This window comes from Truncatella angustata (genome assembly GCF_020726525.1).
Source record: "Truncatella angustata strain MPI-SDFR-AT-0073 chromosome Unknown BKA67scaffold_8, whole genome shotgun sequence".
NCBI lineage: Eukaryota > Fungi > Ascomycota > Sordariomycetes > Amphisphaeriales > Sporocadaceae > Truncatella > Truncatella angustata.
The window spans coordinates 2,171,786-2,196,379 of record NW_025763388.1 but is presented as its reverse complement, the minus strand read 5'-3'; the positions used below and the strand labels follow the sequence as shown (position 1 = coordinate 2,196,379).

Here is a 24,594-nt window from a genome sequence, read left to right as displayed (position 1 = left end):
CTACTTCCTCGGGAGGAATTGCATCATGAGTGGCGGCAATATGGTCGTGAAAGTCTCCAATGCTCCATTGTCAAATTTGCTTCCATCTTCACCAGGAGCAAAAGATATATCAAATTGCTGAGCGATCTTTGCAATTGAAATGCGCAATGAAATCAATGCCAAGTTCTTTCCGGGACACGAATGCATGCCTATTTTGTCCGTATTAGTATGACGCCCACAACGAGGCAGTGTACTACTTACCAAGAGTGAAGGGTAGGAATGGTGCGCCATCAGTCTTTAGCTCATCTCTTCTCTCGCCAAATCTCTCAGGAATGAATTCGAGCGCATGAGGCCAGTATCTCTCATCTGTCTGAATCAACTGCGTGGGGACGATAACATTTGTGTTGCCAGGAATGTACTGCTCATCGACTTGAATGCCTTCTGGTGGAGTCATTCGATAGCTACCTGTCAGAAGAGCCGGCTTCAGGCGCAATGTTTCATTGATTATATCGTCAATGAATATAAGAGACTTCGTCTTGTCGTATGTCCAGTCATCCATTGACGGCATCACACTATCCACTTGGCGTTGTAGCTTCCTGTAGATATCTGGATGTTTAACCAAGTAAAAGAGGACCGAGACCAATGTAGTTGCAGTCGTCTCACTGCCAGCAACAATCACAACACGTGCATCTTCGTGCAATGCAGCCTCGGACGGCGATGCCGAGATATCTTTCTCTTCAAATGCCTTGATCAACCAGGATATGATATCCGATGGCGGCTGTTCGGTTGTCCACATCTGAAGATAGATCGTTAGTCAATCATCTCAAGTGCAATTAGTACTGGAATGGCAGGACTTTCGCACCTTTTGCTTTGCTTTGATCTCGGACGCGCACCAGTTGAAAAACGGAGCATAGCCTGCCGTGGCACCAGGTATCCGCGAGGCGATGTTCAAAAGCCAAGGAACATGACTGACAATGCCCAATATGTTCATGTGATCGTGAACACCTTTTATAGCAGGATGTTCCTGACCACTTTTGACGCCCCCGAACTCCTTTCCAAATCCCACCTGTCCCATAATATCAAATGCTAGGTAGTTAGTCCACGCTGTCGCGTTCAATGGACCCTGAAGCTTTGCAAGTTGTGAAACGAATTGATCCGCCTCCAAGGTAATACGTGGGACGTATGTTTGTAGGACTGTCTTCGGATCAGAACATTATATTACTGAGTTACTGGCGTGTTGGACAAACCTTTGATTGCGAAACCCCTGTCCCAATTCCTGCGCCTGCGTCGATAATCTTCAACATCTCGGGTCATGTTTATAGAGCATTTTCTATAATCAGTATCCACCTGCACATACCAAGTTGCCTTTCGGCATTTGGTATTTGGACCGTAGACTAGTGGAACTGCTGAGCTTCGAACAATGCACAGCTCCCTGGGACCTAATGTGACGTTAGTACGCATTGAAAGTCTATGTCGAAACAATTTCACACTTACCAGTACGGATAAAATCGCCATAACGATCATGCATTTGGCTCACATCCTTGTGATACTGAACTGTCTTGGCTGCAAGGGAGGCAGAATAGAATTTGGTAAGCTTGGCTCCCACTGGGCCCGGGAACTTGCGGAGTCTGTGGAAGAACAGCCGATAGACCACCATGGAAACCACCACACCACCGACAAAACCACCTGATAGCAGTGAAACACCTATCGTAGCATCTAGAAACGATGACCCAAACAAAATTTGTATCGCGAATAAACCAATGGTTAGGGTGAAGGATCCGATAATGAGTGTGTACATGAATTGTTCGACCTCGAACGGTCTTAGGATTGAGACATGGAAGATTACACCTAGAATCGTCGCGCCCGTGATAGTTTGTCCAATGTTGACATTGAGGGTATTACTCAACCCATCGATCGACAACAGCAACGTCGTAGGAGTGACAGAGGCCGTCGAGGAGTTCCAAGCCATTGTAACAATGTAAACTTCGACAGCAGAATCTGTCTCCTTGTTGCCCGTGTCGTCGTAGAGATGATGGAGAGGGGGGAATGAAGACGTGACAGGTTGGCTAAGTTAGCTGATTGTCAGTCAAGGAAAAGAAAATCTTGTCTTCCCGTCGATCACATGGCCTGCGAGCTTTCGAAACTTGGAGTGGTCTGGAGGTGGGGAAATACCACCGTAGCAATGTATCACGGAGAGGATCCCATATTGGAACACAACGTTTGTTTGGTCAATCCCACTTACTTTGTAATTGGCCGTCTCTCTCTGGATGCTCCACCAACCAAAGAATATCCGCACCACCCCCATTCAGTAACGGCCCGACCCGCCAGTTCGGGACAGTCTTTCTCCTGTAATCCAATTCCACAGGGATCTTGTACGTGGGATTGCAACCTACCTTGTGTCTAAGGACGCTTCCCGCATCAATAGCTTGCTAAAATGCCAGCACACTGATTCTTGGGGGCTCGGAGTCGTTGATAAAACAGTAATGTTCTTCAAATTTTGCCCAGTACTTTTACAATCTTCCTGATAAACTATTCTTCGACACATCAAAGATCATATCGTTATCAATGGTCCTTACCATATTCTTTACTGTAACACTTCGGGTATGGTTGGGCTCATTTCAAGTTGACCGGTTTTTCGTAGTGATGGACGGTGTGTGATCTCGCTAATGCGGTGACTCTGCACAATCCCAGTAACCTAGTTATATGTTTGGAGATAGATTGGGTGGTGGAGCTCTTGGATACGACTGTGGTAGTGAACCGTGAACCTTTGAGACTGGGTCTTCCGCGATTGGATTCCAAAGGGACGGTTCGACCCCGCCAATAATCCGGCTAGCAAACTTCTGCTTCCAATACCAGCTGTCAGGGAGCTAATGGAAAGAAATCCCTCATTATTGTTTGCAATCAAGCAAAGGACGGCAAGGACTACTTGTGCACAATTCGCAAGGGAGAGTGCCCAGTAAAAGAACTGGGGTTCCATCTTATATCCAGGCTTCGCCACCGTAATTGTATAGCCTCAACTCTTAATCCATGTTCACCCGCCCCACAGGGTCTGATCGCAGGGTTGGATAGTCCCTGGACAATCATCGGCCGGCGAACCACTCCAACTGAAGGGCAAGTCGTACCACAGATCCGATGGTTTCGAATTTCCTCGGATGAGCTAGGATTATCGGAATGGCCTTTGCCGATCAAAGTCTAGACTGGCATCTCAATACCGGTAACCCTCATCATAGGCAGTCTTTCGTAGGTCTACTTCTTTAAGAGCAATAGGAAAATGTGTCTTGGATCAGTTATGCCGGATATGGCGGCCTGTTTATAAACCCTGCACATAGTCCTCAGCCCTGTTAGAATTTCAAAGGCCCTTACTTCAGCAATTAAGAATCCCCTGTTGTAATTGCTTCCAAAAACACCAGGTCCCATGCTGGGGAGACAATAGCACCAGGTATGTCATAATTGTCATAATGGTATGATTGGAATTTTCACTCTTGTTTTGAATATTTGTTATTGGTGAGAGACGTCCATTTAACAGCAGAGGAGATGGAGAATATTCAGCTTCTCGCATATATTATCATCTCTATTACTTTCGCCATTGGCGCCGTATCCTTTCTGGGCAGATGGTACAGTCGTGGTCTCATTGTTCGTGCCTTCGGATGGGACGATGTGTTTTCCATTTTCTTAATGGTGAGTCTAGGGATCACTTGAGCCGTTCTCACTACATACATCTTCAGGTGCAAATGCTAAGATATATCTTAGCTTGTCAATATCCTGCAACAAGCCATATTGTACATATTCCTACGATACGGGTGTGGCAGGTATGTAGCAATATAACTTTCAGTGTCCTTAAACCCTAACGTTTACCAGGCACGCGACAACTTTATCAGGCGATGATCTCGAGCAAATTACGAAGGTGGGCGGTCCCATAAACCATCATACCGATCCAATATTGATCACGAACAGTGGCTATTCTTTGAGGAGATTTTCTACATGCTCACTCACTGGACTATCAAGCAGACCTTCCTCATGTTCTACCTGCGTTTATCTCCTAGCATCACTTTTCGGCGATTGGTATACGGCACTATGCTATTGAATGCAGCTTTCACGGTCACGAATTGGCTGTTGGCATTCCTGCAATGTGTCCCCTTCGACGCCATTTTTCACCCTGCCTTATATCCAGACGCTGACTGCATCGACAAAAACATTCTACTGATGGGCCCGTCTGTATTAGTAAGTGATATACCTGATCAAATGCAGTGGCCCTGCAAATTCTATATTGTCTTAGACCTATCGCTCATTTCTTACTGCGTAGAATATCATCGCCGATGTTACTATCTTGATATTGCCAATACCAACTGTTTTAAAGCTTCAGATGTCGAAACGACGCAAGATTGCCGTCATATCAGTGATCAGTTTCGGCGGTTCCGCCGTCGTTGTTGCTGCATGTCGGTTTTTTATCCTCTACGAGCTTGGTCACGACCCCGATACATCCTATGTGCTTGGCAAAATGGTCATTGTAGCTGGCTTCGAGATCCAACTGGCTGTAATTGCTGTGAACTTGCCCTCCATGAAAGTGTTATGGACAAAGCTCTATGGCAACTCGGTCACCGAGGAAAGTTATATAGAAGATGGTTCCAAGAGCAAATCATACAGCTTGTCGACTTTGAAGCGAGGCATGGCGAGAAATCAGAAGGCCGGACCGGTCGCAGATGTCAGCATAACCAACCATATGGCTAGCATATTTGCATCCGAGTCCGAAGAAGAGCTGTGGGGTAAAGAAAGTCAGGGTAATGTTCTCATCACCAAGTCTGTGCACATTTCGCGAGCAGACCGAGACGGATCCATTCCGCCGGGTAACTGAGAACGATAAAACCAAAAACAACTACTGCAGCTTTTCTTGTGCAGTATCCTTTCTGCAGTCTTATAGTGAGCATCTTTAACACAGTCCCTAGGAATTGCAGGCTGATGCAAACCACTCTTATCAACAAATTTGATACTCGGACCAAAACTCTCAATTACTAGGATACAGTACGGGAAGCGCACGACCTTTTGCCGTATCATGTAATATGGAAGGCCTGTTCATATCCTAATACCATGTTTTTTATAGCTTGTTTTTCTTAATTTAGAACCAAGAGATGTCAAGCTATTAATCAACCAAGTTTCTAGCCAATGATCATGATCTTGGATAAGATATGCTCCTAGTAGCTATAGATTACGAGCCACAGCGTGAAGTGTTACTATATTATCTTGTTGACAGCCACAACCCGCAGCCGAGAACAATGGGTGAGAAATCACCTACATAAGTGAGTGCCGGCAACTTTGCAAGTCAGAATCACAGTTTCACGAGGTCGGTGGCGCGTATCATACTATGACTGGACCAGATCGAACTTGTCAGCCCTTTGGCGTCGTGATGCACATTATCCACACGGGAAACTTAATCGTGAGCAATCGTATATCTCGTAGCATCCCCCATGACTGCCTGCTTTAGTTGCGAGTCTGAAATTGGCCAACCTTGAAGTGGTGAAAGCTGGTGCAGTCCGTCATGGTCCCGGGACTAAAGGCCGCCCGTAGTTTGAGTGCGCTGGAGACAGAGCTGATTCTATTCAGTGTAATAATATATGAGATTGTGACCATTCATGTGCAGCATCATTGCGGTCGCAAAGACGTCCAGATTAATGTTTCAGGGTTCAATTGGTGATCAGATTCCCGCGTGGCGGCAGGTAATTGAGCTTAAGCGAACGGAAGGCGTACGCAACTAGATTTAAGTAGGTTTAGGGGGGCGCGAGCCGAGGGGTGGGGGTTAATACCACTACATTGACAGCGCTATTTGGCTATATCCAGATGGCTGGTCCTATTACTTCACTTCTCCGAGTGGTACAAATTGGCTGGCAAATTCATGGCGTTTCAGCCAGGATCAACTTTTTCCTCTTTTTCTTCTTCTTTTTCTTTTTCTTCTTCTCGTGATGTCCACTAGCATGCAGGGTCTTTGTTCAATTCAACGAGTTTAGTCAAGACAGATAGCTTTTGCATAGATCCCAGAATCATCAGAATCATCGTGAAGTAGATTGTGCTGACTGGTGGAAATTCGCACATGAGAAATACATACTATTATCGGTAAGACCAGTCCCTATTCGCGTTAGAGCTTGGTTTTAGTCTATTCTAGAGCTTCCAGATCCTATTGAAACATGAGTCGACCACTTTTGTTTAGAGAATGATATGTCTGCGACAAAGTAGTTCCGACTTGATGACGAATGCTAAATTGCGATATTCGTGCACACTTACAGTTACAGTTACTCAACCTTCACTTGATATATTCAAGGTGCACCATCTACAGTCAACCTGATCAGTGTTTAGCGAAAGGCTTATTGTGTACCACACTAATTTTGTGAGTACATGCTTGATTTCGGGTTGAGCCTGCCGACTTTGTCTGTCTCAACTCAGGGATTTGGGCAGATAGCATTTTGCATCGTCATGTATGATTCTATGTATCGTAACGAAACCTTGCAACCTACCTAGGCTTTATAATTAGGCAATTAAGTCCAGTTCTCGTTAATGTTCATCTTCTGATATCAATGGGATCGTACCTGGTCCAAATTAATTCTTGGACACATGGCGGTACCTAGAGTCTTTTGAACTGGAACAAACGCAAAATTCCAAGCTCTAGTTATTCTGTTATCATCCTCGCTACCATCATCTTCATTCTCATCCTTGGGATTGCAGTTGGGTCCAGATTCGGACCCGAGTTGGAGGCAGAGGCAGAGGCAGAGTTGGGATAGCCGGAATGGTTCCCCTGGCCATGAAGCGCGCAGCAGTGACTGCTATCAAGCCACAAAGGTCCCCAACGAAGGATAGCCCCATCTCGCTCTCCGCACTGTAGGGTGCTCTGTGACCAAGGTCGAAAATTTGTGGTGCTCTTTTCTACTATCAATCGTAGAATTTTGCGCCTCTAGGTGATCGTGGAAGGAGAGATCACCCTCTACGATGAGATGGGTGTTAGTGCCGGTATGATTTGTGTCTCTTTCTCTTAACACTACAGAGCCCACACACACCTGTCCCTGGCCAACTTCAAATCCATCACGAACATGAACCACAACAATCGTTCAACTTCCTTTGAAATATAGAAGAAAATAACCTCAGCGTATAGCGCAAGAAATTACAGGTTCATTCGTGAGCACACAGTCTGGAAACACTGTTTCTGCTCTCTGTCAACTCCACAAGTTGGCCCACATCGAGTCCTCTGTAGCCTGATAATTTCGAGATATCTTTTCGTAGAAGGGCCTTAAAGGCTACGCGTAAAGACGTCATTCATAATCTGTAAGACTAAGAGCACACGATGGTGCAGTCATTCTCGTTTTTAGGGCGGAAGAAGCATAGTTCGAGACCGTGCTATTTTGCAGCATGGACCTGGCTTCATGCAGCTCAAGGTAATGTGGAGCCGGCACAGAAGTAGCTAACCTAGGTTGGATCAGTTGGTGACCGTCGTAATGCGGTTGCCCTAACTGGATCTCTATCATCGCTGTGATGATGCAACCCTTGCAGTACCATTGTTAGGTTGACCATGCTGAGTAACATTACCCACAGCACTGCTTTTGCGCGCGAATGGACAAATCCTCCACCGTGGCACACTTAACACGTCCCATCAACCTTGCGAAACCGCATCTAACGACAACGAAGAGCCCAAAAGATGTTATAGCGTTTGGAATCTGTTTTCAGAGCGTATCTCCGACAGGACTCCAAGCCTTTTGCTCAATATGCCCAGACACTTGTCCAAAAATCTGCACCATGCGATCTTTCGGGAACTTGCGATGGGCGATCCTAACTACACGATACAATCTATTACGGACGTTTCAGCTGTGATATAGGCGCAACTTTGGACGCTGCCATTGAATCTTTTTGGAGCTTTCTCACTGCGCTGTGACAATCGTCTTTCGCGACTTATACGGCAGTGAATATCATATGCTCAAAGACCATAAATTATCAGTGCCTGGCCTCCGTGTGCTTTTCTTCAAGCAACAAATGGCATTCACGCATCAGCCAAACCTCAATAAACCATAACCAACAAACAAGATGCCGGACACAGGATATAACACCAACATCCTTCCTCGTCCAGAAGTGCGTCGCGACCGTCCCCCACCACCCCGTCGTGAGCTAAACGCTCAGGGCCCTCCTCCTCCAGAAAGTCGTGGAGACAATAAAATGTATCCAATCTTGCATCTTCCTCCTCCGGCAATAGAGAAGAAGACGCCAGTGGAACCACCCACACGGACCACCGAGGATAAAGTGTCGAAATTGCCTGATAAAAGCTTCTGGCCCCCCACATGATCGGAGCAACAAACAACAACGCCTCAATATTAAGTATAGGGCCCCCAGAACTCATAAAATACAAGAAAAGGCATTATGTTAAGGGAGGGTGCTGCCTGTGTATATAGTTTATCCGCTACGAAGATTCATCAACCTAGACCTAATATAAATTATGCGATATTAGCTCTAAGGATGGTGTATAGTATGGCCCTTTCATAACTCTCGACTGTCGTGTAAGTGAAAAGGGATGTTCTTGCGTCATGTAATTGTTATTCAGTGTTAAAGTGTTGAATTTTATGAGAGATTACTTAGTCGAGGTCACTTATAGTTGCTAAGATGACGGAGGGTGAAAGTTTAAATTCATAGTGGGTGGACATGGGCGGCTCTAGGGTGTTTCTCCAATTCGTACACAAGTTTAGAATCGCTCTAAACTTGAATAAACATTCACATTCTCTCACAACAGTATTGCGATTTTATTAACTCATGCACTAGGTAGAATTAGTTTTACTTTTCTCCCCCATTACTTAATCATAAATAATATCAAATGACATAATACAACAATAATTTATATACCACAAGTCCGCTCACAACTACATGGGTACGTCCCGCTTCTTCATTATCTCGATATTCAGGCCGGCTGTCTACATTTTTCCAAGCTAGTCGCTTACGCAAAGTTTTGGCCCCACGAGTGTGCGACACACATAGTAACTTTGCCCAAACATTGCTCATGAAAGCAATATATCTGCTCAAAGAGCTGTCTGGTATGCGATATCCTGTGACACAATCTGATAAGTTTAGAAGAATTAGAACTATTGTCAGGCCATAGTTCCAATGTCTCGAAATCGCACGAAAAAATGTACTTATCTTTCTTAACGACCGAGCCCTTTTCCATGGTGACCAAAAGTACAACCATGTCTGGCAAGCTTCTTCCGCTACATTCTGAGCAGAACAGCCGTGGTACAGACATCGACCCTAACTCCCACTGTATAGATCATCGTGGGATTTAGGTTTGTCTTACAAACGACCTGCGACTGGTTACCACGTACTTTATCCTTACTTGTCGCCTAACTGTGAAGCATAACACAATCTGTGTTCCAAATGACTGAGATAATTCTACACTAGGCTAACCAAGCTCCTTAGCTTATCTTCAACGCTCCTAGCGAGCGGTCCGATTCACTCAAACCCAGCCGATGGAAATGCTTTCGTCTCCCAGTATCAGTAACGTCATTATTTCCATTAAACCGCCTGTCATCAACAATTAGTAACCACGCCTGGTTAGCTCAATCGGTAGAGCGTGAGACTCTTACCGACTAAATACCGGTATCTCAAGGCTGCGGGTTCGACCCCCGCATCGGGCTCAATTCCCGATGCGCTTCATCCAATGAAGCACTTCGTCAATCTTTTTGCATTGTCAACAGATTTATTCTCTCTTCTGCTACTCGGTACAATTATGAGGGCCGGGCTGGCCAACAACAGAGTGCGGCTCAACGAGACATAACAAGTACTATCAGCGATGAATTATGTGGATGAGAGAAGGGGAGATAAGAAGACGCTTCCGGAACTATCAAACTTTAGTAGTTGTTCCTTCGGATCGCAGGAAACCTGTGAGCGAGAATGTAATGTGGTGTGGTGTGGATGATCTTGGAATTCCTATCGAGAATATACATTAACGAGGATCTAATCACTTTCAACCACAACGAGGTTAACTCAGTCTAAGTCTTAGTTGACTTAGCAGATTGGTGTCTAGCTCGCGATTCCAAGCTTAGAATGCCCAAGAAACCAAAAACTAAAAGACCAAGGGATCATCGATCGCTAGTAAATCAGATCCCGCCTCGTGAGGATACATACTTAGTCTTTTGGCTGCAAAAAGCCCGATACTTCATTTAACCCCCCCTTGCACATGCACTTGCGACCAGAACCATTGCAGCAGTAAACTCAGTTCTCCAGAAGGTAATTCGCAGTGCGCACAGTACTTTGCATCGCTACCTAAGCTGAAGGGTCACCGCAGCGACTTGATCCCACCCGCCTGCCTCCCGATCGATAGCCCACCTATAGCTTCCGCGATCAGCGCTTCACACTGACACCAGAACTTCACTTACTACAACTAGTCACCAATAGCAAACAGGCAAAAATGAGCTGGGAGGAGCCATATCAGACGGGTAAAAGTTACTCGCAAAAGCCAAATGTCTCCTAGAAGATGACTAAACACATTGGTTCACTCAGAAAAGGCGTCGAGGCATTTATCGACAAATACAAGAAGCGCTGGGATATCCTTACTTTGGCCCAGCCAACCCTTCTCAACTCATGACTTCGCATTAAAAGGATCGTCTCGTAAGCTGGAAATAATTTCCACAGAAGCTCTGGAGGGCAGTTACAATGACGAGTTTTTCGGCACAATTTTTGTTACCTCTGACAGCCAAACTACCAAGGCGAGGCGCATTACCAAGCTTCGGACAGTTCTCCAAGACCTCAATCATACATTCATTCATATACTGATAACCCAAGATCGTCAAAAGTTCCTCTAAGGTATTGGAGATGTGGCTCGCACGAGATCTGAGCAATCCAACAGTCTACCAAACCGTATCCAGACACTAGTCGAAAAATTTACTTTTGACAAACCAGCAACCATACCATTCCAAGAGGCTGTTCAGGAAATTCGCGACGCTATAAGGGTTCATGGTGCCAGGAGTCCACCTAGCTAACCATCTGATAGACTGGTCATTGGGATTTTCAAGAGCCAATCGAAGAGGTGGGAGCTGATTGCCAAACGTTATATCCGGCATGTTCTTGAAGCCACCCAGACTTCTATGAAGGAACTTCTCGCCTATACTGCGAGTGCTGGAGCTACTTTGCGCGCTACCATTCTTTCAGAGAAACTTGAGAAATTATTCAAGAGCAGTCGTGAAGTACTGGATGCCAACCTACAAGGAGTCCTGCATTATCATCCAAGAGACATCTTTTTGTGTTAGTCAGCGATCCCGAAGAGGCAGAGGCACGTTTTGATGAGGGAAACAAGTCAAGACATGAAGACTTCTGTGAGAATTTGATCTTCAAGTCTCGACAACATCACGAGGTGAGTCTCCATTTGCCACAATATGTTGACTTTTACATCAACATCCATTTTCACCTCAATCCGGAAGAGCCCTCTCTCGGATGGGAGTAAGTCAATCATTGACAAGCCGTCTGCAAGTTCATGTCGTCGACGGGCTTGGAAGCACCACGCGAAAAATAAGCTTTGGTGAATTGTGGCCTGAGATCACTAGATGAAGTCGACGATATAATTAGCTATTATTTATGGTTGGCTTTCAAATCTGGACGATTGGGTTTGAGGGCAATATTGCGCTATAGTCATGTATTTTGTTCTTTTGGTTTTAAAAACGCGGCTCCTCAAGATAATGTTACAACAGCTTCGCAGACTCAAGAGAATGATTGCAGCAATGAAATACGATAATTTGCTGCCGGGGTTTTCAGGCATAATGAACTGTTCCTTATATATTTGGCTTGCTCCTGACGTAGTGGCATGTCTAGCTTGAGAATACAAGTGGCAAGATTACTACGAATTTGCCGGGAAGATTAACATCCCAGCATCATGAACACTAGTGAATCCTGCCATCATAATGGTGAGTTTGTTTGTGGCGGAAACGCGTCTGTGATTGACAAAACTACCTTGCTCCAGCTGTGGTGTTTTCTTGTCCCCAAAACCACATTAGTCTAGGTTAGCTAAGTATACTCACCAGCCGTAGGTTCTGCAAGCGCTTGTGTATGCACTGACATAGCGTAATGCGTACGCAGACTTGTGGCTGGCCATTGCTTGGTGCGGCCGAAACGGTTTTTAGTGCCTTCAGTTGGCAAATACAACAATCATTTGGAATTGATCGTTTGTCACTTCAACACTTTGATCACTGGGAACGATAGGAAGCTGGCACAGTTGACGTCAATGTTTAGTTTCGATTTGCTGTCGGATAGCGATCGTCTCTAACGCAGTTGGGGCATCGAAGCGCTACGGCGCGGAGAGCGCTGGCGCCAATGTAGCTGACTACAGTATGGTGCACGAGTGCTACTATAAGAGTATCAATACTCCGTAGAACTTTAGCGCGGGCTCCAACATGTAATTATCCTCTGTCGTATGAAGTAGAGTAGGTACATGGCATTGAGAACACAAACAAAGTCAACCACTTTATATTATTTTTCCACATACTTCACAGGTTATGCAGAGAATCTCATTCAATTCGTCTATGGTTTCAGCACAGGTAAGGTGTGTGGTATACAGTAACTATTCGTCATCTGGCACCATGATAGCCAGAGCCTATGTGAATAACTCAGGTATAGTATGTGGTCAACAGCTTTAAGTACGTGGTGTGTAGGGTCTGGTCTGCCCCTCAGCAATGCTCGTTAATCGCATCATCAAATGCAGTGGTTATATGCCAGCATGTTTCTCTCTCGCCCTATCTCGTCAGGGCATACCATTCAGGAATATAAATGATCCTGCAATGATGCCACTGGTTACGCCCAATGATCATTGAAACGAGAAGTTCTTACTGCGGGGAGCAGCATTGCCAAGCACTTCCCGAGACAGCCAATGGCCGCTGTCTGAGGGGAAATGCAAGTCTGCCGTACGAGGCAAATCTAAGGCTTCAAGGAATCGCCCGATTTTGCGGAGTGAGCTCTCAATGCTGTGGTGGGTGAAGCCCCCTGGCAAGCAAAAGCAAAAAGAAAGGCGGTGAAGATGCTGAGAAACTCTGAAATGCTTGCATTATCTTGCGCAAAGCGCCAGTGTCAGAGCAGCCTGCGTGGTTATAATGTTAAAATCTGGCATAGGAGACTTCTCGAATGAATTTTGACAGAGAAGCCCAACACGACACGACCCTCCAAGATACAGCTCAGCTGAGGCAAATCTCTGCAATGTGCGTTAGCAACATAAACAAATGATAATGACTATCCGATGCATTTCTGACTGACATGCCGTGAAACCATGGAGACATCGCAACTGGAAAAATGCCTAGCCCTGACAAGGTTAGAGACCCCCACGCCATTGTGACCCGCGACCCGTGGGCCGGGTTACACACATAAGTTAATTGCGGCCATTCAGCTGATAGCGCGTTGGTTCCGTGTGTGCGAAGTGACGACAGGCCTGAACTTTCCGTTTGACTTGGCCGGCATGTATGGGTCGATTGATGAGAACAGGTGGGCCTCCAGGGAAGTTTTATCGTAGAACCTGAGGGTTAGGACGTTAGATAGAAGTACAACTTGACTTGCTAAACTCTTCTTTGAGTTGTTCTCGTTAATTCCTCGAAAGGATTTTCTGCCGCTCTTCAGTGTTGACACTAAGCTCCTGGGCAACGGATCGACCTTCAAGCAGTGGGGACTCATCCCATCGTCAACGAGCAGCTGCTTCCCGCAACCCGGCTTCGGGGAGGCTCCACCGCTTTCAAACATCGTCAACCAATTCGAGCTTGCTATATATACCGTAGGCAAATCACCAAGCACTTATTTACCCGAACACCGCGGGACCTAGAGCCGTCAAACACGAAGGCGCGAAGGCACGAAAGCCCAAGCCGGTATTGGGAATGGAATATCGCTCAAGCTCAGTAAGCATCTCTTGTTCAACGCTTCAGATTCACTCCTGCGTACTGCATCATAATGGCCCACGCACTCTTGTTTTCATTGCCAACCCACGCTCACTGCAGCAACCTGAATATTTCGTTTTTGTCCCGTTACCTGGCTTAAGCATCGCATGTTCTCCGTGAGCTGTATGTGTGCAAGCGCACACCCTATCAGTAGGTCGTGAAACTACTCAAATTCATCAGATCGGACGCTTCTGTTTGTTATACTGCTCAATATCCAGGGAGTCGGATGTGTTGTTTGATGAGCATCCGTGACAACCTTTCTGCTGGGAGGGAAAGTGCAATGGGATGAAGCATACGCTTGCCTCCGAAGGGAACCACATCCTTTCATTGCCATATTCCATTTTGATTTTCTGATTTGGCCAATCTTCTTTTCAGTTGGCAAACGAACACTAATACTTCCTTCCTTTGATAGCAATTACTTACATGCTGCTAGCACATTTCACCCTGATCAAGATCTCTAATCCATCTTTCGAGAACTCAGCATCCATCACCTCTAGGTAGCTAGTCATATACTCAGCAATCATCGTATCCTTGTACATTTACTCAACCACATCTCACTCTCATTGAATTTCAACGACACACTTGCTTCAAAATATTACTATTCCTCATCATGTCTGATCGCGGACGAGGTCAACCCCGTGGCGGTCGCGGAGGTGGACGCGGTCGTGGTGATTATCAGGGTAGTCGTGGTGGAGCTTCCTTTGGTGGCTTTGATTCGAGCGGCGCCATACACGGTGGTGGTTACAGAGGAGACCGAGGTGGCGGTGGTGGTTACAGAGGAGACCGAGGTGGCGGTGGTGGTTACAGAGGAGATCGTGGTGGCGGTGGTGGTTACAGAGGAGATCGTGGTGGTGGCGGTGGCTATCGCGGAGATCGTGGAGGCGGTGACTTTCGTGGTGGAGATCGTGGCCGAGGAGGTTACAGAGGCCGTGGTGACAAGTTTAGCGGACAAGCCATGACTTACAGGTAAGTTGTTCGTTTTGTCGCCGCTTGCTGAGTGGACACTGACTCTGTTCTTAGTGCTGGCCCTGTGACTCCTCCTGATGCCGCCGTGACACAACTAGAGGATAAGTTGGTGAAGGAATTACAACTGAACAAGGCCATGTCAAAGCTGTCAATGGATCCAACGAATAACTCGACGCCCACAGAGTTCATCCCACTAAGACCTTCACACGGTACCAAGGGCAAAGAAGTTGTCCTTTACGCCAACTACTTCAAGTTGGCCGTGAAGTCGTTGACGCTGTACAAATATACTCTCAAGGTCGCGAAGATCCCTAAACAGGCAATGAAATCAGATGCCAAGATCCCCGAGGCCAAGGGTCGGAAGTTAAACAGAGTCGTGGCCCTAGCACTTGAACAAGTTGGAAACGCAATTCCTGTTGTCTCGGAGTACAAAAGTCAAGCCGTTTCTTTAGAGCCTCTCGACCTTCCGAAAGACGGAACCGTTCAAGTCCCTTACAGCGATGAGGGTCGCGATGACACCTATAAGGTGACTTTCCAAGGCCCTACGGAGATCAGAGTCGGCGACCTTACGACTTTCTTGACAACTATGCAAGGCTCGTCATCAACTTTCCCTCTCTTTGAAGATGTTATTGATGCGGTCGGAGTTGTCCTTGGACATTACCCACGTGCTCATAACGGCACTGCTTCTCTCGGGAGTGGTCGTCATTTCCCACTGAATCTCACGGGTGAGGTCCAGGCCCTTGGCCGCCCTGGCTTCAACACTATTATACGTGGATACTTTTCTAGTGTACGTCCGGCGACAGGTCGCCTTCTTCTCAACACCAATGTCTCACATGGTGTGTTTCGGTTCTCCGGACCTATCGTCGACCTTATGCGGCAGTGTCAACTTGGTACTGACGATGACGTGTGGAAGTTTAACCGCACTATCTCACGTCTCCGTGTTAAGGTTCAAGTACTTTCGGAGAAAGGTGTTCCTGGATCCAAGCCCCTTAGTAAGGGCAAAGCTAGCGCCTCCAAGCCTCCAGGTGTCGCTCGAATCAAGGAGTCTGTCATCAGTGGCCTTGCTGACCCTAGGGATGGAGGCAAGGAGGAGAAACCCAAGGTGAAACGTTTTGGAGCTCGTCCTAACGAGGTTTTGTTCGTCATCAAGGCTCCCGCACCTTCTGGTTTCCAGGCGGGAGAGGAATACACCGTTGCCCAGTACTTCCAAATACGTAAGTTATTCCGTCGCAATTGACCACTGCTAAGCTGATGCCTCTCTAGGATATGGCCGACAAGTCGATCTCAATCTTCCTCTAGTCAATACTGGTACCAAGCTCAAACCAGTCTACACCCCTGCTGAGTTAGTCGAGGTCATCCCTGGTCAGGCTCTCCGCCGCAAGACAACGCCGGATGAGACTCGAGAAATGATCGAGTTCTCTTGCCGCTCGCCTTTTGCAAATGCAACCTCTCTCGTCCAAACTGGCCGCAAATGCCTTGGTCTTGACGAGAATCCCATCCTGGCAAAGTTTGGTGTCACTGTCGACAGGAATCTTCTTACAGTCAAAGGACGAGAGCTCCCGCCACCCCAAGTAATATATGCGAGTCTCAAGAATCCTAGACAGTTGCAAAAGCCGTCTGTCACTGAAGGCTCGTGGAACATGCGTGACGTGAAAGTCATCAAAGCTGGAAAGTCGATCCAGGCTTTCAGGTGGATCTACATCAACACTGAATTTCGGTCGAATCCTCCTCCTCAGGATGTGCAGGGTGCAATGAGTGGAATGTTCAACTTCTGGAGAAACATGGGTATCGCGATTGGCAATCCTCAAAACAAAGACGGCGAATCGATCCATATTCCAAGAGGAGCTTCGGCTATCAAGTGCATCGAATCGGCCTTTGCTAAGTACCAGGTTCACCCACAGTTCCTCTTTGTTGTGCTTCCTGACACAGGCACGGAGATCTACAATGCTTTGAAGACTCTTGCCGACACCAAATATGGATATCATACTGTGGCCATGGTGAAAAACAAGCTGGTCAAGGAGAAGGGTCAGGTCCAATACTTCGCTAATGTTGGTCTGAAGGTAAATCTCAAGGCCGGCGGCATCAACCACAAGGTCGAAGGTGGGGTAACATTGGTGAGAGAAGGCAAGACTATGGTTGTTGGTTATGATGTCACTCATCCTACAAATATGTCTGGTGACTCTGAAAATGTGCCTAGCATGGTCGGTATGGTTTCGAGCATTGAGCCTGAGTTGGCACAATGGCCCAGCACAGCATGGACCCAAGATGGTCGCGTCGAGATGCTTAGTGCAACGCTAGAGGCCAAGTTTGAAGAAAGGATCCGCTTGTGGTTGAAGCACAATCCTGGACGCCCATTAGAGAATATTGTCATTTACCGCGATGGTGTATCCGAAAGCCAGTTTATGCAGGTGTTGGACAAGGAGCTTCCGTACATTCGTGCAGCCTGTCGGAAGCTCTGCAAACAGCAGCCTAAGATCGCCCTGATTGTCTCTGTAAAGCGGCATCAGACCCGCTTCTATCCCACTGATGCGAACAATATGACGAGCTCTCGAAACATCAAGAACGGAACTGTCGTTGATCGTGGTGTCACTTTGGCCAGAGTCTGGGACTTCTTCTTAACAGCTCACACTGCACTTCAGGGCAAGTCAAACTCTACATCAATCCTTGAGCTTTATTTAACTGACCCCGTTTTAGGCACTGCCCGTCCTGCCCACTACACTGTTCTCCTCGACGAAGTCTTCCGCAGCACATTCAAATTAGAGGCTGCAAACACCTTGGAAAAGATCACACATGATATGTGTTATCTCTTTGGCAGAGCTACAAAGGCTGTCAGTATTTGTCCTCCAGCATACTACGCAGATATCGTTTGCACCCGGCAGCGCGTGCATATGAATGAGTTCTTCGAGGGCTCAGACAATGCATCCACAATCTCCGATGCCGCCAAGACTCAGATTAAGTCGCGGACTGTTCACGAGAATTTAAAAGACAACATGTACTATATCTGATTTGTATATTGTCAGCCGATAATCGTATCCTTACACCACTATTCAGGGACTCGGTGTAAACCACTCACAACTCTGAGGTAGCGCATCCCGTTTCCGAACTACATCTCAGACTTTCCATTCTAGCAGTCAAGGGCATCTTGATTTTACTATGGACCGACGCTCAGGTTGGCCCCAGATTTCACTTGCCTACTGCTTAAAGCTTGGTCATGGAAGATCTTCTTTTATGGCCTTGCCATTTTAAGCAGTAACATGGCGCAGCTGAACGTGGCTACGGCAGTCTAGACATTATGTTATCCGATGAATACATGCTTGTCTACCCTCTAGCACTAACTCGGCACCAAGGCGGACAAGCCGACCAACAACATCGAGACATGGTGAAACTGCAAGTTCCCTTGTCCAATATCTCCTTTCATTCTCTCAACTTCGACCATAATTCGTTGTGATTCAACGAAGTCGAAACAGTTATTCAATAGCGGATAGCGGTTGCTTTGCGTACATTTTCTCCCATAGATAGTAACCAGTCTCTATAATCTTTAGTCCGTCGCACCGATGTAGTCTTACGTGGACCATTTGTTGCACCATGCGTGACGTAAAAACACGATGCGGTAAGGTTATGTTCGTAATGACACCAGTCAGTCAGGGACTTGCACTCCACGACACTTTACGATACAGCAACCCTGCCTCCTTGCTAGGTTCTTCATCAATCAGTTGCGTTATGATATCTGTCGGAACACATCCTGATTGGATCCGTATAGGTACACAACAAGTCTATGAGGTCTTTGGAGAGCTGATAGGTCGAAGAGTCTTCTGTGAGCACAAAGTCAAGGTCACTGTCCATGGGATGTTGAGCCAGTCCACGATCCCATCCCGTCCTGGTTGAGATAAGGCTTTTCCCTTAGCATGTAGGTTAACTTAGTATGAAAAGCAGTATTTGTTTCATACTGTCGCTCTTCCCCAAACAAGCTCTGGACTTGGGGCATCTCTAGCCGTTTGCCAAGCCTGGGGTAGTGCATCTCGGACAACTCAGAAGCCCGAATGACGATTTAGTTAGCGCCCGAGCACTAAATTTCCAGTGAGGTTAACCTGAACAATGTTCTAGATTACTGTTCTAGGTTACTTAGACTGTCGTCAAGATCGCCTTATGGCCGAGGGATCTTGAAACCCAATGCATACACATCACAGCCAGTTTACACGCTCTGCGATTGGCTCGGAACACATGTGGCCGATACCACAGATGCCAGCAGCCCCGAATGGTCATGGTCAACGAATATCTTGCACCATCGGTGAGTAGGAACATTGCATCATCGATATTGCCCGGGCTACTGCGTTTACATGCATTCTACGGTGAATATAATGTTCTGAAATCGTCGTTCAGATGAGATATCTGAGCATCAAGCAAGTTTACGCAAAGCTTATTTCCGTCGCAATACAGAAAGTTTATTCTTTTGCGCGGCTGGCGAATGAGTCTATGACACTTTTTCGTTAACACATTGCCTGTGTCGACAGCATGCCAATCAAACCACGAATTGATCAAAGTTCAAACAGCGACAGTCAGAGCTTGGTTCCAAAACACGATATCTGTAGACCATAGAAAGCTATGGCTGACCATAAGACGGAGCAACCATCCAGAGTTCCTAGCGAGAAGGAGGAACGCGACAAGACAGTAACGCCAGATGATGATAGTGAGATAGTTTATCCTACTGGGTTGAAGCTGTGGCTCATCATTCTGTCGTTATGTTTGTCCATTTTTCTTGTCGCGCTGGATCAAACCATCATCGCGCCGGCTCTAGGCGCCATCACAGCCGAGTATGGATCGGTTAAGGACATTGGTTGGTATGGAGCGTCGTACCTCTTGACGAGCACGGCACTTCAACCACTCTACGGCACTATCTATCGGTTATTTGACATTAAACTCACCTTCTTGGGAGCCGTCGCCCTATTCGAACTCGGCAGTTTGGTATCGGCCGTCGCACCCTCGTCGGTGGCCTTCATCATCGGCAGAGCCATCGCAGGTCTGGGTACCGCTGGCCTCTTCTCTGGCGCCATCGTCATTCTGTCGTATACACTTCCCCTTCGCAAGCGGCCGATCATGTTTGGGCTTTTCGGTGGTATGTGGGGCATCGCGAGCGTTGCTGGACCATTGTTAGGTGGCGCTTTCACCGATCACGCCACTTGGCGCTGGTGTTTTTATGTCAACCTGCCTATCGGTGGGGCTTCCATGGTGGTGATCTTCTTCTACTTGAGTATATCGAGAGCCAACAACCCTGACAACAAATCATTCATATCGCGGATCCTGCAGCTGGACCTCTTAGGGGCCAGTGTCCTAATACCGGCCATCATCATGTTGCTTCTGGCTTTGCAGTGGGGAGGTGCAGATTACCCATGGAATGACTCTCGTATTATCGGACTGTTCGTCGGTGCTGGTGTCATGGCCGTCGTCTTCGTCGGCATAGAGATATGGCAGCAGGACAAAGGTCTCTTGCCGCCCCGCTTCTTCAAAAACCGTAATGTCCTAAGCGCCATGATGTTCAGCTTCTTCTTTGGTGCTTGTTTTTTCCCCATGATCTACTACCTCTGTGAGTCTCCCCTCTTTGTACTTTAGAAGCGGCCAGCGAACTGATGTCGTCAGCACTCTATTTCCAAGCGGTCCAGGGCGACTCCGCTGTTCAAGCTGGCATCAAGCTCTTGCCAATGCTTATTGCTTGCGTTGTTTCTTCGATGCTGAGTGGCGCTCTAATCACAATCTCTGGCTACTATAATCCAATCATTCTTCTCGAGACAGTCATGTTGAGCGTCGGTGCTGGCTTGATTTCGACTTTCTCGCTCGATACACCATTCGGAAAATGGTTCGGATATCAGGTTCTGTATGGGCTTGGTACGGGGGTCTGTTTCCAAGCAGGAGTGATTGTGGTTCAAAATGTGCTTCCACAGGATTTAGTCCCCCAAGGCACAGCATGTATACAGTTCTTCCAAAGTCTTGGCGGTGCGCTCTTCATCGCCGTGGCGCAGACGCTGTTCCAGAACGGCTTGATAGAGGGCGTGATAAAGGATGCGCCACAGATCGATCCGCTCATTTTCATCAATTCCGGGGCATCACAAATAAGGCAAATACTACAGAGCATGGGCCAGACCGGCGCCATAGACGCGGTGCTCGGCGCATACACGACAGGACTGAGATACACGTACTATATTAGCGTGGCCACTGCCTCTGCAGCATTTGTAATGGCGCTCGGATTGGAGTGGAAGAAAATTGATAAGTCTGGAGCCGACACAGCGAGCAAGGATGTTGAAATGGCAGAGGGCACGACGCAAGAGAAAAGGGAAAATGACCTTGGCAAGGAAGTTGTGGCTTGATCATCACACCTCAATTTGCGTGTAGATGATATGATAATTCCCCGCTCTAAAAATATGAGTCAATCCGATTTCACACCGGCGGCCTAAGTTAGGTTGAAATCGTAACTACTAATTATTTCATGCTAAGCTCGTCTATATCCGGTGTTTTTCCAAAACTGCTCAGTGATCCACATGGCGGGTAATGTACCCCTTAGCTAAAGCATTCATACCAAGTATGGAATAAAAAGGCGGCGAGGTAGATGTCTTTGCAGATTGCGGCTGAATAGCTGAGCCAAAAGTGCCCACCGACAGCTCGGTTCCCTTGTTTCTGTCATTAATGCGAATGCTCGGCAGCTGGTAGTGTGTTGCTTTCATTGGTTGTCTCCAAATGAAGGATCTGCGATGTCACCAGGTGCTAGCCACGTATGAACAAAGTATGGAGTTCCAGCCTTACTGGGCGTATGAAGACAAACCTTAATTTCCCAGTATGCTGTCTCAATGGCTGCACAAATCTGTCAGGATTCCACAAGCCAATTTCCACCACCGAACGTCGTCGATTTTGAGCTCCTTCTATTCTGCCCTAAACCCTTGAGCTTGTGGCTACTGCAACCGGCGCAGCCAGTCTAAGGATCGTCACGCTAAAATAACACCACGAGAAAGGTCGTGGTCGGATGACTAACAATGGGTGCTGAAGTGACGATGGAGGCACAGCCTCATACAAGCGAGCTTGGCAAGACTATATGAGCATAAGGCCGCCGCTGTTGCGATGATATCGTAGCTGATTTTCGGCTTCCAGTAGCCACGAAATCTCGCCCGCAGACTCTTGCGCCGCGTATCACTTTTACACACACTTGTGCCACACCGCAAACTCTGGCCCAAAATGCAAATCTGGTTCCATGGCACTGGTCTGCTGCTGTTGGTGCTGCCCCTGACGCTGGGTCAAGACCTCGCCCATGAGCGGCTCGCAGCTTTCCAGTTTCCCTTGTCTGGTGATTCCAAGTTGACTCTTGCTGCCTCGGGGTCATGTGGCCTCGGCTACGTACAGTGTAATGATGGGTGCATGCCAGTAGGCAATACCGTACGTCCACACTTTCATTTTTGTGATGTTCACTGGCTTGCCAAGCCGCTTTCACAACAACCAGGTCTTGATCAAATGACTGACATCATGTTCATAGTGCTGCAGTGATTCGAATGGCAGTTGTCCTATCGGCTATGCCTGTGTGACTGGCGGGTGTTGTCCATTAGGAAAGACGTGCTCTGGCAGTCCTTCTGGGTGTGGCGCCAATCGAAAGGAGTGCGGTAATGCCTGCATGCCACTGACGGGCGTCTGCTGCGATGATTCCAAGTACTGTCCAGCCGGTAACCTCTGCACCACGGATGGGTTTTGCTGTTCTGTCGGAGAGACGTGCTCAGGAACTGGGAGCGGCAGTGGCAGCGGCAGCGGCAGCGGCAGCGGCAGCGGCAGTTCAAGTACAACGACAACCACAGCCAGGTCAACTACCAGATCAACGACATACACGAGCTTCGAAGACGATACAAGCACTGCCGAGACTTTCACCTTGAGTGCCAAAACAACTTCCAGGGTCTCGACAACGAGTAGCGACGATGTTAGGACTTCGACTTCGACTTCGACATCGAGGACCGCGACACGCACGACTTCGTCTTCGTCTACGGACAGCTCAACAGCAGCGCCCACTGCCTTTACTATACCGACCACTCGAGCCTCTTCCACAAGTAGCAGTATCACGACCACCGTACGTGCTCAAATGGGAGACCATCATGCAGCCAATGTCAAGTTGGCCGTGGCTGGTGTCGCTGCCGCTGCGGCTCTATTGATCTAGTCAATGCGAGGATCTGTGTTTTTGTGACATACAAATTTGCGACAACTTCGGAAATAGATGAATTCCATCAAATATACGTGTTAGGCATATCTTGAATGAGCATCGGGCTTCGTAATCAAATCATTTTTAAAGCAAAGTAAACTCAAAAACAATAACGGGATGAAAACGGACCGTACACACTGGCTGGACTGCCGAGGGCGGAAACCGCCGACCGATAATATATACTGTCCCGATGTAGTCCGCTGCTGAGCGCAATAGACCTGGTTTCTTTCCACTATCGTCAAATACTTGAAGAGGATGCTCTATTGATAAATTCCCGTTCGCTCATTCCCCTTTGATTCTTCCCCTCCATGGTACATTTTGCAGCTCATTTAACCAAGCACATACGACGCACAATGATAGGCAAGCCCACCTCGGGCGGCTTTACAAAAACGGCCGACTGGCTAGACTGGTATGCCGGCCCCAGCAAGCCAACCTTCAAGCTACCGCCTGGCGCGGTGGATTCGCACGGCCATGTATTCGGACCAGGCGAGAAGTTCCCGTATGCGCCAGAGCGGAAATACACGCCCTGCGATGCCAGCAGGGAGCAGCTATTCGCACTGCGCGACCACCTCGGCTTCACCCGCAACGTGATCGTGCAGGCGACGTGTCACGGCGCGGACAACAGGGCGCTGATGGACGCCTGTATCGCATCCGAGGGCCGAGCGAGAGGCGTCGCGACCGTGAGGCGCGGCGTTACCGACGCCGAGCTCCAGGAGCTGCACGATGCCGGCGTAAGAGGGGTGAGGTTCAACTTCGTGAGGCGGCTGGTGGACTTCACGCCCAAGGACGAGCTACGGGAGATTGCAGGACGCATCGCGAGGCTGGGATGGCATGTGGTCGTGTACTTTGAGGCGCAGGACCTCCCTGAGCTCTGGGACTTCTTTTCGGGCATCCCGACTGCGATTGTGGTAGACCATATGGGACGGCCAGACGTGTCCAAACCTGTCGACGGAGAGGAATTCGAGCTGTTCATCAAGTTCCTGCGAGAACATCCAAATGTCATGACGAAAGTGACGTGTCCAGAGAGATTGACAAAGAGTGGACCGTACGCGTTGAACGGGGAGCAGAGCCCTTATGACGATGTTGTCCCCTTTGCGAAGAGGTTGGTGGAGGAGTTTCCGGATCGTGTTTTGTCGGGCACAGATTGGCCGCATCCCAACCTTAAGAGCCACATGCCGGATGATGGGCTACTGGTTGATTTCATCCCTAGAATTGCGGTTACGGAAGAGTTGAGGCAAAAGTTGTTAATAGATAATCCAACGAGACTCTATTGGTCCGAGCAGTTGACTTGAAGATAGTCATTATATGCATAAACATTATCTTGGCCTGATGGAAAAGTTACCCGAGGCCTCTGCAAGACTATTTCTCGCCTTGATGGCGTTAATTGTTTTTTTTAGCCGTGTATTTGGTGGTTTTACTGTTGAAGACCCTTTGAATGAGCTGTAAGTCATACAGGTCTACCATGCAGTAAGCCCTATAACCAATAGAAGGACATCAGAAATGGGATCGTAC

The 24,594-nt window shown here is 47.7% G+C and overlaps 9 protein-coding genes and 1 non-coding gene across 10 annotated transcripts; 7 read left to right on the top strand and 3 right to left on the bottom strand.

The window, feature by feature from the left end:
- Positions 1 to 1,948, bottom strand: BKA67DRAFT_524307 (cytochrome P450; the record flags this gene model as incomplete). Its single annotated transcript, XM_046098557.1, has 5 exons — positions 1 to 188; positions 241 to 775; positions 842 to 1,173; positions 1,227 to 1,418; positions 1,474 to 1,948. 5 exons carry the CDS (start codon positions 1,946 to 1,948, stop codon positions 1 to 3), a joined length of 1,722 nt encoding a protein of 573 aa, XP_045954504.1.
- A 1,565-nt stretch (positions 1,949 to 3,513) lies between these two features.
- On the top strand, positions 3,514 to 4,831 carry BKA67DRAFT_662731 (uncharacterized protein; the record flags this gene model as incomplete). The annotated part of the gene is made up of 5 exons (XM_046108059.1): positions 3,514 to 3,657; positions 3,730 to 3,788; positions 3,838 to 3,883; positions 3,934 to 4,200; positions 4,283 to 4,831. 5 exons carry the CDS (start codon positions 3,514 to 3,516, stop codon positions 4,829 to 4,831), a joined length of 1,065 nt encoding a protein of 354 aa, XP_045954503.1.
- Positions 4,832 to 7,600: 2,769 nt separating this feature from the next.
- Positions 7,601 to 8,562, bottom strand: BKA67DRAFT_579151 (uncharacterized protein). The gene has a single exon (XM_046103749.1). It carries the CDS (start codon positions 8,345 to 8,347, stop codon positions 8,012 to 8,014), a length of 336 nt encoding a protein of 111 aa, XP_045954502.1. The 5' UTR covers positions 8,348 to 8,562; the 3' UTR covers positions 7,601 to 8,011.
- Positions 8,563 to 9,540: 978 nt separating this feature from the next.
- BKA67DRAFT_t144 lies at positions 9,541 to 9,629 on the top strand. Its single transcript has one exon. It is a non-coding gene; the product is annotated as a tRNA-Lys (tRNA).
- A 517-nt stretch (positions 9,630 to 10,146) lies between these two features.
- Positions 10,147 to 10,829, top strand: BKA67DRAFT_403116 (uncharacterized protein). The gene is made up of 2 exons (XM_046096706.1): positions 10,147 to 10,430; positions 10,495 to 10,829. Exons 1-2 carry the CDS (start codon positions 10,403 to 10,405, stop codon positions 10,794 to 10,796), a joined length of 330 nt encoding a protein of 109 aa, XP_045954501.1. The 5' UTR covers positions 10,147 to 10,402; the 3' UTR covers positions 10,797 to 10,829.
- A 2,598-nt stretch (positions 10,830 to 13,427) lies between these two features.
- Positions 13,428 to 14,665, bottom strand: BKA67DRAFT_579146 (uncharacterized protein). Its single transcript, XM_046103747.1, has 2 exons — positions 14,332 to 14,665; positions 13,428 to 13,859 (listed from the first exon to the last, which is right to left on the bottom strand). The coding sequence occupies exons 1-2, from the start codon at positions 14,435 to 14,437 to the stop codon at positions 13,792 to 13,794; spliced, it is 174 nt and encodes a 57-aa protein (XP_045954500.1). The 5' UTR covers positions 14,438 to 14,665; the 3' UTR covers positions 13,428 to 13,791.
- A 251-nt stretch (positions 14,666 to 14,916) lies between these two features.
- On the top strand, positions 14,917 to 18,156 carry BKA67DRAFT_403077 (ribonuclease H-like domain-containing protein). Its single transcript, XM_046096704.1, has 3 exons — positions 14,917 to 16,075; positions 16,125 to 17,501; positions 17,556 to 18,156. Exons 1-3 carry the CDS (start codon positions 15,001 to 15,003, stop codon positions 17,864 to 17,866), a joined length of 2,763 nt encoding a protein of 920 aa, XP_045954499.1. The 5' UTR covers positions 14,917 to 15,000; the 3' UTR covers positions 17,867 to 18,156.
- A 1,307-nt stretch (positions 18,157 to 19,463) lies between these two features.
- Positions 19,464 to 21,220, top strand: BKA67DRAFT_662729 (major facilitator superfamily domain-containing protein; the record flags this gene model as incomplete). The annotated part of the gene is made up of 2 exons (XM_046108058.1): positions 19,464 to 20,442; positions 20,496 to 21,220. 2 exons carry the CDS (start codon positions 19,464 to 19,466, stop codon positions 21,218 to 21,220), a joined length of 1,704 nt encoding a protein of 567 aa, XP_045954498.1.
- An 859-nt stretch (positions 21,221 to 22,079) lies between these two features.
- BKA67DRAFT_662728 (uncharacterized protein) lies at positions 22,080 to 23,040 on the top strand (the record flags this gene model as incomplete). The annotated part of the gene is made up of 2 exons (XM_046108057.1): positions 22,080 to 22,277; positions 22,375 to 23,040. 2 exons carry the CDS (start codon positions 22,080 to 22,082, stop codon positions 23,038 to 23,040), a joined length of 864 nt encoding a protein of 287 aa, XP_045954497.1.
- Positions 23,041 to 23,435: 395 nt separating this feature from the next.
- On the top strand, positions 23,436 to 24,374 carry BKA67DRAFT_662727 (amidohydrolase 2; the record flags this gene model as incomplete). Its single annotated transcript, XM_046108056.1, has 1 exon — positions 23,436 to 24,374. The coding sequence occupies one exon, from the start codon at positions 23,436 to 23,438 to the stop codon at positions 24,372 to 24,374; it is 939 nt and encodes a 312-aa protein (XP_045954496.1).
- Positions 24,375 to 24,594: the final 220 nt, after the last annotated feature.

Coding starts and splice junctions, on each gene's coding strand:
- BKA67DRAFT_579151 (XM_046103749.1), bottom strand. CDS start 8,347: ATGAGTTCTGGGGGCCCTATACTTAATATTGAGGCGTTGTTGTTTGTT.
- BKA67DRAFT_403116 (XM_046096706.1), top strand. CDS start 10,403: ATGAGCTGGGAGGAGCCATATCAGACGG. Junction 10,431..10,494: donor GGAGGAGCCATATCAGACGG/GTAAAAGTTACT, acceptor TGGTTCACTCAG/AAAAGGCGTCGAGGCATTTA.
- BKA67DRAFT_579146 (XM_046103747.1), bottom strand. CDS start 14,437: ATGTACAAGGATACGATGATTGCTGAGTATATGACTAGCTACCTAGAG. Junction 13,860..14,331: donor CTTGATCAGGGTGAAATGTG/CTAGCAGCATGT, acceptor AGAGATGCTTAC/TGAGCTTGAGCGATATTCCA.
- BKA67DRAFT_403077 (XM_046096704.1), top strand. CDS start 15,001: ATGTCAAAGCTGTCAATGGATCCAACGAATAACTCGACGCCCACAGAG. Junction 16,076..16,124: donor TGCCCAGTACTTCCAAATAC/GTAAGTTATTCC, acceptor ATGCCTCTCTAG/GATATGGCCGACAAGTCGAT. Junction 17,502..17,555: donor AGCTCACACTGCACTTCAGG/GCAAGTCAAACT, acceptor ACCCCGTTTTAG/GCACTGCCCGTCCTGCCCAC.